The 11333-nt window shown below is 39.9% G+C and overlaps 2 protein-coding genes and 1 pseudogene across 2 annotated transcripts; 1 reads left to right on the top strand and 2 right to left on the bottom strand.

The window, feature by feature from the left end:
- Positions 1-389: 389 nt before the first annotated feature.
- Positions 390-1642, bottom strand: LOC137955178 (F-box/kelch-repeat protein At1g64840-like). The gene has a single exon (XM_068802048.1). The coding sequence runs from the start codon at positions 1640-1642 to the stop codon at positions 590-592; it is 1053 nt and encodes a 350-aa protein (XP_068658149.1). The 3' UTR covers positions 390-589.
- An 828-nt stretch (positions 1643-2470) lies between these two features.
- On the bottom strand, positions 2471-3631 carry LOC137955177 (uncharacterized). The gene has a single exon (XM_068802047.1). The coding sequence runs from the start codon at positions 3629-3631 to the stop codon at positions 2471-2473; it is 1161 nt and encodes a 386-aa protein (XP_068658148.1).
- Positions 3632-7973: 4342 nt separating this feature from the next.
- LOC137955176 (uncharacterized) lies at positions 7974-8853 on the top strand (annotated as a pseudogene).
- The last annotated feature ends 2480 nt before the right edge of the window (positions 8854-11333 follow it).

The following is an 11333-nucleotide window of genomic DNA, read 5'->3' as shown; positions in this document are numbered from 1 at the left end:
ATTGTAAAATCTTTTCCTTCTAATAACTCCTCAAGACCTTCACTAATTAGTGAAAAGTTTCGACTAATCAAATTGAATCCTACTGTGCTTGTTTCTCTCCTTTTCGCCAGAAATAAAATGTTGTAGTACTTGTGCTTGGGAGAACCTATCCTTAAAAACTAACATATAAATATGGTAATCATCAGTTGGTATGAAACATATAATTTATGGGTTAGCTTCCCAGTAAAAACAGCTTGTTAGTCTACCAGTATTTTATTTGTTCAGTTATTTTTGCTCTTTCTATTTTCGATAGCATAAATGGAGAGTCAGAGACCACTTTTTGTTCCAACTCCTGAGTGTGAGCATAGAGAAACAAAAAAAAAAAATTGGTTGAGTTGTGTAAAATAGATTTGAAGACATAGAGACCCTTGTCAATGTTTGGCTTTGATACTGAGTCTTTCTAAAATTTTGAAGGGAAAATATTGCTTCTATGGCATTACGCCTTGTACCCAACAAGTTCATAAGCAGCTGAATGGATAGAAATTAGTTGCTACTTCTCCGATATGAATGACAGAGTTCCAGCGAGTGAAAGAGTATCTAAAAACAGAGTTCAGCAACATTGAGCAGGAAAAATCCAGACGGGTGAATCCTCATGCCAATTCACTACAAAGTCTGGCAACAGACCTGGCGAGACTGATTCCACTCTTGAATCTTCCAACCTGGCCATGTACCACATATGATGTCTGGTGAAGTAGATCGAATTCGCCTTGAATCCCCATTTCTCGGGATTGGAGACAGTCGCGTAGGATCTACATTTGGAGCTCAGGAACAGAGCTCGGTCCCCTAAGCTCTGAATCTCCTCCCACACCCGACTCCTCGATTTGAGCCTGTACACATGAATCACTCTACGGCCATGGGGATGGTGAGTGTTTAAAAGCTGAACAACCAAAAGCTCCCCGCAAGATTCTGCCAAGAAATGGTCACTCGCATCCCTCTGCTCATTGTGCGGAAGCGTTCCTATTTCTTGTAACTTCATCTCCTTGGTTTCCCCGTGTTCAGACGCTTTATTATCTAATATGGCCACTCTGGTTTGGGTACTCAACATGTACAAGTTGTTCTCAAAGAAAGTCAGGTCCATAAGATCCCAACCATCCGGCGTGCGCTGCATCTCCCAACCTGAAGGTCCAAATACTTGCAGAAGATTGGAGGAGGAGGCGAAGACGAGAAGCGACCAATTGGGTGAAACAGGGGCGGTGGTGAGAGTGGCGTAATAAGAAGCATAGGTATTGGGTGGCTTTGGAATGCGAATTGTGTGCATTGAGATGGGATTAATCAGAAGAGGGGAATATGCAGCCGTCATGATCAAATATCCGCAAGAGAAGCTGATGCAGCGGTAGGCGGGTAGCGTCGTGACGGTGCATCTCTTGTCTTGTAGGCTGTAGAACTTGAAAGTTTGAGATGGGATTCTGAGAGGGAGCAAGAGGTACAAAGATTGGGAAGCCATGAAATCTTTCCGAACCGCCAGGGAAACTGTTCTCCAAGACTTGCAGACTCTACCGAATGCCAGAAAATCGCATATGCTCGGTAGTCGTTTGACGATACCGTCCAACACAAGCTCCGGCAAAGCTGACCACTGTCTATCTACCTTTTCCACTTTCCGCATATTTCCTCTTCTTCGATCACTTCACCCTTGCGCTCTATAAATAACTAAACAGAGAAGAAGTAACCATTTCGAGCGGAATCGAGCAAAGAGGAAAGTATCTAATTCGAGCAGAACACGCACGCTAATCTAATTAACCACGACTTAACAAGGTATCGAACCTTAGAAAAACGAAAAGGGAAAGACGCTCTGAAACACACGAAACCGCAATTCCCCCACCCCCGAAAAGAAAAGCACCAGAAAACGCAAATCTTCTCATCAATGTGAAAGGACTCCATACTGGCGGCCTTATGGCAGTTAATACGCGATCTTTGCGAAGACAAAGTTTTGGGGTTGCGCAGAAGAGCATACCAGTCAATGTCATACTTTCTAAGATCCGTATTAAACTCTATGAACCTAGACCAAGTCTAATAAGTCAAGTAATTATATTTATTATATATTACGAGCTGTCGTATGACTTGTTTGGAACGATGACTTGACCCCATTGTCATCTTACAGAGAGGGAGATGGAAAGGGGAGGAAGGAAGGTTCACCCCCACCTCCTCTCTCATGGCTCCAAGCCGCCATAAAATGATTTCGAGTGAGTTTAACATTAATTAATTTATGATTGGTGATTATAAATTGTACCAATTTAAGAATACAGAATGAATTTCATAAAATAACACATATAATTTTATCTCACACTCGACATGAATGGTACAATTTATAACCACCTTAATAAAGAGAAGCCAATCCTTCGTCTGTTTTTTGTAATTGGAAGAAGCAGATCCCTGACACCTAGAACAAAACGTCTCCTGGTAGTGGCTAGTGAGCTTCGAGTAGCGGGCCATCTCAGTCCCATTCAGTTCTTCTTTTCTTCTTCTTCTTCTGGTCTTTCATTCTCCAACAACTAAACATGTTCGAAGGCTTATAAGCCATGCTGGTCTTCTTCCTCGCCTCGTCGGAGCCCTTGTAGAGGACAACCTGAGCAGATCCAAAGCTCAAATCCTTCGGACCGCTGTAGCTTTGTATGGCCGCCGTATGGGCCCTAAGCTTGTCCTTACTGTCAACCCGTCCTTCCGATGCACTCCTGAACAGGAAGTCCCTGATTATCTGTCTCTTGGATCCTTTCCAGGAGAATGATTTCTTCACTACAACTTTATCGTTGTGCTCGTCCTGTGCAGGACTTTCGGAGCTCGATCTAATGGGTCCGGTTGGCCTTCTCTCCTTGCCCGAGTCAGTACTGTTCCCCATGGGCTTCGATCTCCCCAGTTGAGATTCGACGGGCTCATCGTGTCGTTTCAGTTCCGCGGGCATTACCGGTAACAAGTTCGATCTGGCGTTTGTGACAGCCGATCCTGTAGGCTTAACGATCGGTGGTGGGTCCGCCCTTGCGCGTTCTTCTCTCCAATGATAGGTCCTGGGCGAAAACGATCGTGCCCGCCTATGGCCCACAGGTGGGTTCCCTGCGGATTCCTCTTTCCTCACCTTCTCCAGTGCGGCCTCGAAAGGGTCGAAGTCCTTGTTCTTGAAGCTCAACCCAGAGGAGGGCCCATACAGCAGCAAGGAAGAAGATGATCTTAGATGAGACGTGTTCCAGCTACCGTAACTCGGGCTCTGCAGTCGGGGAGGCAGCTTCAACGGAAGGACACGGCCGTTGGAGAATAGCTCGTCGGCGAAAGCCATGTTAGTTGGGATCTCTTCCGCCTGCTGCTGCTCTGCTTGCTGTTGAATCGAGGCGCTATCGAATCGCTCGCTCTGTTCGAAACTGATCTCGAACTCGAAATCGTCCGAGTCTGAACCCGCTTCCGTCTTCGCCTTCTCCACCGCCGGCGCTTCCAACGAGAAGGGGTCGGCCGTCAGTCCCCTCGTGGGACTCGACGGCGCGGTGTAATACTGCGGACTGCCGATGAAACTGAGGCCGCTGGGGCAACTCAGGTAAGCTGCGGACTCCCCTCTCATAAGATGAGCATCCATGCTGTGGCTGGGACTTGGAAAATGAACAACTTCCATTGCTGGAGAGAATGCGAATGGTGAGAGTTGTGTGACTAGTCTACCCGCCTTGCCTGTTTTTGAAAGAACGAAGGCAGTCTCATTTATATGTCTGCGGTACGAAGGTCACGACCCTTTTAATTCCCGTATTGGATTAAACTTCAAAGGGTGGGCTGACCGCTGATTTAATTAGTTAGTGCACCAGGAAAGGATGTAACCAAGAAGAAATATGACCGGAACAAGAACAGAGACAAGCGTCGTGGCAAGTACGTAGCAGTTGAATTGTTTTCTTGTCGTCGTGCCTTGCTACCTAACAGAAATTCGAAGCTTTCTTCAGTCTAATATGACCATGGTTTTGAAGGAGAGGATGTGTTGTGGAAGATGAGTTGTTCAGGAAAGATGCTCAACTCTGTTCTATCCAAACCATTTGGTTGGTGCAATGGTCAAAACACTTCTTAAGACGAAGACTGCTAGTTTAAGAGACTTACGGAGCAATCATTGAGAGACAACGACATAGGGTTCTCTCCTTGGGTCATCTCTGACTCTCAATCATTTCCATTCGGGCCGTCAGAACTGACTGAGACAATGCATTTAAATATGCTCAACTCGATCAAAATCCAGTATTCCCGGAGTTGTTGTCACGCAAAGTTGAGTCGCTAGGCATCTGCTAATACATATCAACATTGGTGATTGTCTACTTAGATGAAGAAGGTCAATGGTATCCTTTCGTTCATCCTCTTCATCAGATTGAAGTAGATCAATTACATTACTAGTATATGTATTAATAGAGGGGGGTTAGTCGACAGGCCAGTTGAAGTAGCTGGAAAACAGATTTTAGTGTCCTTTTCTAAATAAAGAAGAGAATAAGTAACCTTTTATGATTACAGTTTATTATAAATTAAAATAATAATTACGTGATACTACAATAAATTATATAAAATTAATAAAAAAATTTAAAAATAACATAAGAAAATATAATAAATAGACATAATGGTTTAATTCATTATAACAATTAGATAGTTAAACCAATTAATGATTATAGTTTATTATAAATTAAAACAATAATTACGTGTGACATGAATAAATTATATAAAATTTTAAAAAAATAAAAAATAACATAAGGGAATATAATAAATAAACCTAATTGTTTAATTAATTATAGAAATTACATAATTAAACCAATTAATGATTACAGTTTATTATAAATTATTATACTAATTACGTGTGAGTAGAATAAATTATTTAAAATTAATAAAAATTTAAAAATAACATAAGGGAATATAATAAATAAACCTAATTGTTTAATTAATTGTAGAAATTGCATAATTAAACCAATTAATGATTACAATTTATTATAAATTATTAAACTAATTATGTGTGAGTAGAATAAATTATTTAAATTACATAAAATAGTTAAAAATAACATAAATGAATATAATTAATAAATAAATTATTTTGTAATAACATAATATATAGTATAAAAATACTTAATAAATAAAATTAAAACAAAAAGGATTTGCTAATGGACGCCCGTGTAGGATTTTTTATATCATTTGAAAGTATAACAATATTCTTTCGTAAAATCCAAAAGAGTTGTTTAATTTCTATTATACAACATTGAAGAACGAAATTGAAAGAATATTTGGAGTTCTAATTTTTTTATAAACCTCAACAAGCATGTGACTCCACGAACCATGAAAGATCAAAACATAGTTTGTCTCAGAAATAAACATATTGCAGTGAACTTGAGTACTGGGAAGTGTTAAAATATTCAAGCAAGGTTCATCAAGAAGCTTGGCGTCAGACTGGTCTGCAACAATTTTGCTATAGAACTTCTAATTCATAATTGAGTACATGAGAAAACAGATGGAAAATACATATCCATTCATCATTCTTTGTTGAACAATGTTCATCTTGCATAAATCCAGCTAATCTAGTAATACGCTATACAATTTGGCCTTAATCCATTAGCTTCTAGCACACCATTCTGCAAAGCTTATTCAAACTTTTTAATTAAGAAGCCACCAAAAAACGAATTCATTTCAGCATTCTCAAAAAGATTTTTCATGTAAACTTATTCCGAATTTTGAAGCCACCCAATCTGTATAGAGATAAAACAGATCACACAAGATTTAAGTTTTTAATATTAGAATTAAGTAGACATATCAAGAAAGCAAAAGCATACCTTCCATGCGTACATCAAGAAGAAGGCAACAATATCTGCATACTAGACTACTGCAAAGGACTTCCAGAAGAATGGAATTACAACATTGAGTAGTGGACTGAGGAGAAATAGATAGTTTAGAGCTTCCTTCTCATTCTTTGAGCAGTCCCGGGCTCGAAGGGAGGGAATAGCTATGTGGGATGATTCTTGGTATCATATTTGACTTAAACATAGCTTTTATTTAATATACTGAGTGATTTTTTATTTGCAATGGACATATGTAGGCTAGTAATTTTTATTGATCCTTTTCTTTTGTTATAAATTCAGTTTCCAAGGAGATATTTGTTATGGCTGAAAATCATCAAGAAGGTGAGATAATCACTGGTGTCATCTTACCAAGGAGGTGTGGAAAGGCTTCTGGCTGTTGGAAGAATTAATCAGAAGTGCCCGATGTAGTTCTCACCATCAATGAAAGCTCTCATTTATATTATCATCAACGAGACTAACCACTCCAAGAGCCAATCATTTTTTTCTCATCCATTTTTTTTTTTTAGTTTTTCTATATGTCCTTCATTCTAGAGATGAACTTCTCCATGTTCCCACAACCATGTAATTTGATTCCCTTTGAATAAAGCATATTACACAAAATCTATCAATGACACAACAACTAGAGAGACTGGAGGTAGCTTGTTCAGGGAGGTGGGTTTTTAATTTAAACACAGCATGGGGTCAAAGAGAGGAAATCGAGCTCAAAGAGGGACTTGTTTCTCTAGCACCTCAACAAAAGAAATTGGGCAAGATTCTAGAGAAAGAGGGGGATTCCAACAAAATAAGACTTTTCTACAATGTATATGCATAAAGTTAACAACGGATGATCAAATCCAGATAAATTACGCACAAAAATTCAAATTAACTCAAACACAACACTAAATTAGTTGAAAAAAATTTTGGGTTTCGGATTACCTTCTGAAATTTGGGGAAAATCACCGCCGAATGGGGAAATATAAGCCCAATGGAAGAAATCGATGCCTACTGTCGAAAATCGAAGAAGATTGAAGGAAATTGAAGGATATCGAAACCGGAATAGGTTAAATCAAAGGAAATCGGGGGAGGAGGAAAGAGAAGAGCGAGAACGAGAAGGAAGAGGGAGGCCGAGAGTGAAAAGAGATGGAGGCCTAGAGGGAAAAGAGAGAGGGAGACGAGAGAGGGAGAGGGAAGAGAAAGGCCGAGAGAGAAAGAGACGAGAGAGGGAGATGGGGCTAAAACGAGAGATAACAAGAGAGAGGGAGCAGATACAGCAGAGGGAGCAGAGAACGAAGACGAGTGCCGAGCGAGAGGAGCAGACGAGAGCCGAGCAAGAGGAGCAGAACGAGCAGAGACAGCGAAAAAGAGAGAAGAAGTCGGGCGAAAAAATTCATCGGGAGACGAAGGCTGAGTGAGAGGAGAAGAGGAAATGAGCGGGATTTTTAGTTTCGGGGGGGTAGAAGCGACGCCGTCGCTCGCGGTAAGAAGATGACTTGAAAAAAAAGGATGGAATCAGATTTCCGTCGTTTTTGCCTGAGGAGATGAAATGGTGTTATCTCACTTCAATTCAAGTCATTCTTGACTAACGCCATAAGTGGGATGAACTAGGTAATGCGGAGGGAATTCATTCCACTTCATTGTGGACTAACCCTCCCAAATATAAACTCGAAACTAATTCTTTTATCAATGTTTGTTAATAAAAAAAGATCGGTTTCTAATTGAGCAAAAAGTCATTGGGTTTGCTGCTACCCGTTTACCTTTTTACCATTTATTAAATGGAGCAAAATCTGATAATACAAATTGATTACCTATTTACCCATTTATCGATTATGTAAATATATTACTGTAATTTACTTACATTCGCAATTCACAATCGATCAATAGTTTCTCTTAAGTCGATCCGTCACTTAAGTGACCCATCCGTCGGACGATTTTTCACTGATGGTGGTCGTCGGTTACGACCTTTCGGTTTCCCATCGTTTAGTGGTCTCCTTTGATGGAGATGAGCCTATAAATAGGGGTCTGGTCTAGCAAAGGTATGCCTGAATGTTGCCATCGACGAACCTCTGTGATAGACGAGTCATTCTGTTCACCAGAGATGCTAGCCAAGAAGCTCTATTCTCCAGAAGTTGACGCCATGTCAGGAGGTACGATTTTGGTTTATGAATTTCATATATGGTTTTGAAATTCTATTTAAAGTATTCCTACATAAGTAAATATTATCCTCCTGATTTCGATCCTCTCAAGCTTCCCAAGCGTTGGCAGCCCAACAATAACCTGATCAAGGTGCGAGTGATGCTTCGAACGAGCATCAGGTGCAACACCTATGTCAACTACATCTACCAAGGCACCAAGTTCAATTCCCGCAAAGAAGATATCGTTGGAAAAAACTTATCTGGGTATTCAGATTTTCGGATTCTATTTCAAATGCACAATATGCTCCGCGAGATCACGATGACAATAGATGCCTAGAATTCTGATTATGTCGTGGAATCGGTTGGTACCCGCACCTACGAGCCTTGGCATGTTGGGGAGGAAGAAGAGGCCACATAAAGAAATCAAAGAGAAACGAAAGAGATGGGAGACGCCATGAAAGCTTTGGAGAATAGGACGACAGATTCGCAGAGAGAGATGGTTATCGACACTAAGCTAGATGAATTCAAGTCTTTGAAGTCCACATGATCAGATTTGAGCTTAGAGAATGTAAAGTTGGTCCAAGTCCTATCCAAAATGATTAGTTAACTTAGGAAATCCAATTAATAAACTCAAGATTTTTATACTCACTAATTCATGTGAGACTATTTATTAACACTTTTCCCTCCCAAAATGACTAACCAACTAATAAACTCAACATCTTTCTATTTACTAATCTATGTGAAACTATTCCTTAACAGAAAAGATCCATGCGAAAGGAAGCTCAAGAAAGAGAGGTAATAATCGAAAGGTTATTTGACAAGGACAAAGCCCACATCATATCTATGTTTTCCACGATTTAGAATAATTTGTCCGTGGCATTGACGATGATGCAGACGAAGATGAAGAAGATTTATTTTGACATTCCTAACCCATCAAAACGCAAGAGACTGAAAATTTCCAAAGCTTGATGAGAAAGGAGTTCAAGGTGGAGTTGATCATCAGCCCAAACCTATTCTGAAATCCCCATATGTGATCTATCAAATTTCGGAAGTCGGATCAATCAACCTTGGCCAAAACTAGTAAAGAAATAGAAGAAAAGCACAAAGGGCAGGCAAAAAGCAGGCGTTCACGCTCTGTCAAAATTACAACAGCGACGACAAAGAAAATGTTTTAGTTCTTTCCTCACCCTGTTCTTCCTTTTATGCCCTACATCAATCTTTTCTTGTAATCACACTTTGACTGTTACATTATTTGAAGAAACCATGGAACTGGATAAGCAAGTCCTTGCCCTTGTGTATTCTGCTGCGTTCATCAGATGCTGATCCTCTGCGCCCCCCGTGCCAAGTGCAATACGATGCTCCTACAATGAACGATTTCCCGGACTCAACCGAGTCTACTTCTCTCTTCTTCTGCGAGGCATTCGTAGCAGGTTCAGTACCCCAACGAAAGCTCCTCGCCGGACGGTCGCGGGCCCGTTCAGAAGCAGCTGGTTGCTCCCTCTCCCTGGCATCTCTTCTTACATGCTCCAGAGCCACCATGAAAGGATCCACTTCAGAGTTCTTGCTTCTGAACTTAATCCCTAGAAATTTGCCCGAGGATCTGAAACAAGAAGACCTCGATCGACCGTAGTTGGCACACTGCAGTGGCGGCGGTGGTTTTAGTGGACGGACTTCACCATTGCAGAAGCTTTCCTCTCCAACTCGGAGTTCAAACTCAAATTCGTCGAAATCAGAATCGTTTTCCTTCTTCGCTTTCTGTATTCCTGGTCGTTCGTTTTCAGGGTCAGACGGTGATTGTGTGGAGGATGCTGGCTCCGGGACTAACTTCTGTGAGACTACTTTTGAAGGTTCATTAATCCAACGAAAGCTGGATGAGAGAGAACGGGTCCAGCTACTTGGGTCCTTCGTATCGTCTTCTTCTTCCTTTTGGACGCGCTCGAGAGCTGCCATAAATGGATCGAAGTCTTTGCTCCTCAGCCTGAGCCTCAGTGAGAGTCCATATCGGACCGACGGAGAAGATCTGAGATGGTGAGAAGGATTCGAGTTACTGTAAACTGCGTTCTGTAGTCGGGGTGGTGGTCTTAATGGAAAGAGTTGTCCATCGGATTGCTCCTCTGTATTCGATTTGTTAAGGGATACATCTCTGACATTGTGTTCCTCTGAGGAGTCAAATCCCTTACTGCTTCTGAAACTGATTCCGGAATCAGAATAGACTTCCTTCTTCGCTTTCTGGATTACTGGTTTCGAACACAAGAAGTGTCACTGTTAATTCCTTTTCACCGACTAGATGAAGTAATCTTCATGAGAACATTAGTTGTATCCTGAATTTCCCAACCGTTGGATAATCTTAACAGCCAATAATTTGGTAATACAATGACTAAAATGGGGATATCAAATATATCATCAGTTGGATAATCCATGACCATAAGATTTTTATGTTACGAGATATCATGCTATACTAAATAATGTAGATAATGAGGACTTAATTGAGAAATTCACGCTGTGCACTAACCCTTCAGTAAACAAGCATCCATGGCGGACAATGAACTTGGCGAACTTAATAACTTGGAGAGACAGTTGTCGACCCAGTTGGAACTCTGGACGAAGGAAGAAGATGGATGCGTTCCTGACAAGATGAACAAGACGTATTTATCTTCATGGGTCTGAGCCATCAGATTAGGTGTCAAGCCAGGAGATGCGACGGTCGTCGTGTCGACTACGAATTTGAGTAAGTTGTCTGCTATCTGACAGGATTTGGAGCTTGTTACCCGTGAAAAGCCACGTATTTGTCTGCAGCTCCATCTTCTAGCTGACTGTTAGTTTGGAAGAAATGAGTAATTCAGGGATTAGTAAACTTGCAGTTGCGCGGGATCCACCACCGTTGCAGATCAACTCTACCCTCCATTCTTTGTCTTCTTTGGTAATCCGAGGGAGGAACCCTGCTGCTACTATGGCGTTTAGGAGGCTTCTCATCTTTTTTTATTTTTTAATTAATTATTTAAAATGATTGTTTTAAATTAAATATTATCAATATTAACTTATAAATATGCTTGATAATAATTTATAATTTACTAATTTATTGTTTCTATTAACTACTTAAATAGAATAAAATTATATGATTTCAAAGATGTATGTAACTTAATAATTTATGTAATTGATTAATATTTTTTTATTTAAGTAAATATAATTATTATACATTTAGTTTATCATTATTTTATGAAATAAAACTTTTATTTTTTTTTCTTAATTAATTCATTGGAAAGATTGTGATTAATTATCATTATTAATATATTAATTAAATAAAATGATTAAAAAATATTTTTTAAAAATAATCTATTTTTATAACGTAGCCAATATATACTTTGTATGAGTTTCCATTTCTTCCAATTATCTCATCATA

The sequence above is a fragment of the Aristolochia californica genome, unplaced genomic scaffold, assembly GCF_029961685.1.
Source record: "Aristolochia californica isolate CCGP_79_NKW_82.1479 unplaced genomic scaffold, dmAriCali1.0.hap1 SCAF_2, whole genome shotgun sequence".
NCBI classification, from domain to species: domain Eukaryota; kingdom Viridiplantae; phylum Streptophyta; class Magnoliopsida; order Piperales; family Aristolochiaceae; genus Aristolochia; species Aristolochia californica.
The sequence above is the reverse complement of the archived record's forward strand: the minus strand, read 5'-3'. Positions and strand labels throughout refer to the sequence as shown.

Excerpts from the sequence above, each read along its gene's own strand:
- LOC137955177 (XM_068802047.1), bottom strand. The coding sequence starts at position 3,631 with ATGGAAGTTGTTCATTTTCCAAGTCCCAGCCACAGCATGGATGCTCAT.
- LOC137955178 (XM_068802048.1), bottom strand. The coding sequence starts at position 1,642 with ATGCGGAAAGTGGAAAAGGTAGATAGACAGTGGTCAGCTTTGCCGGAG.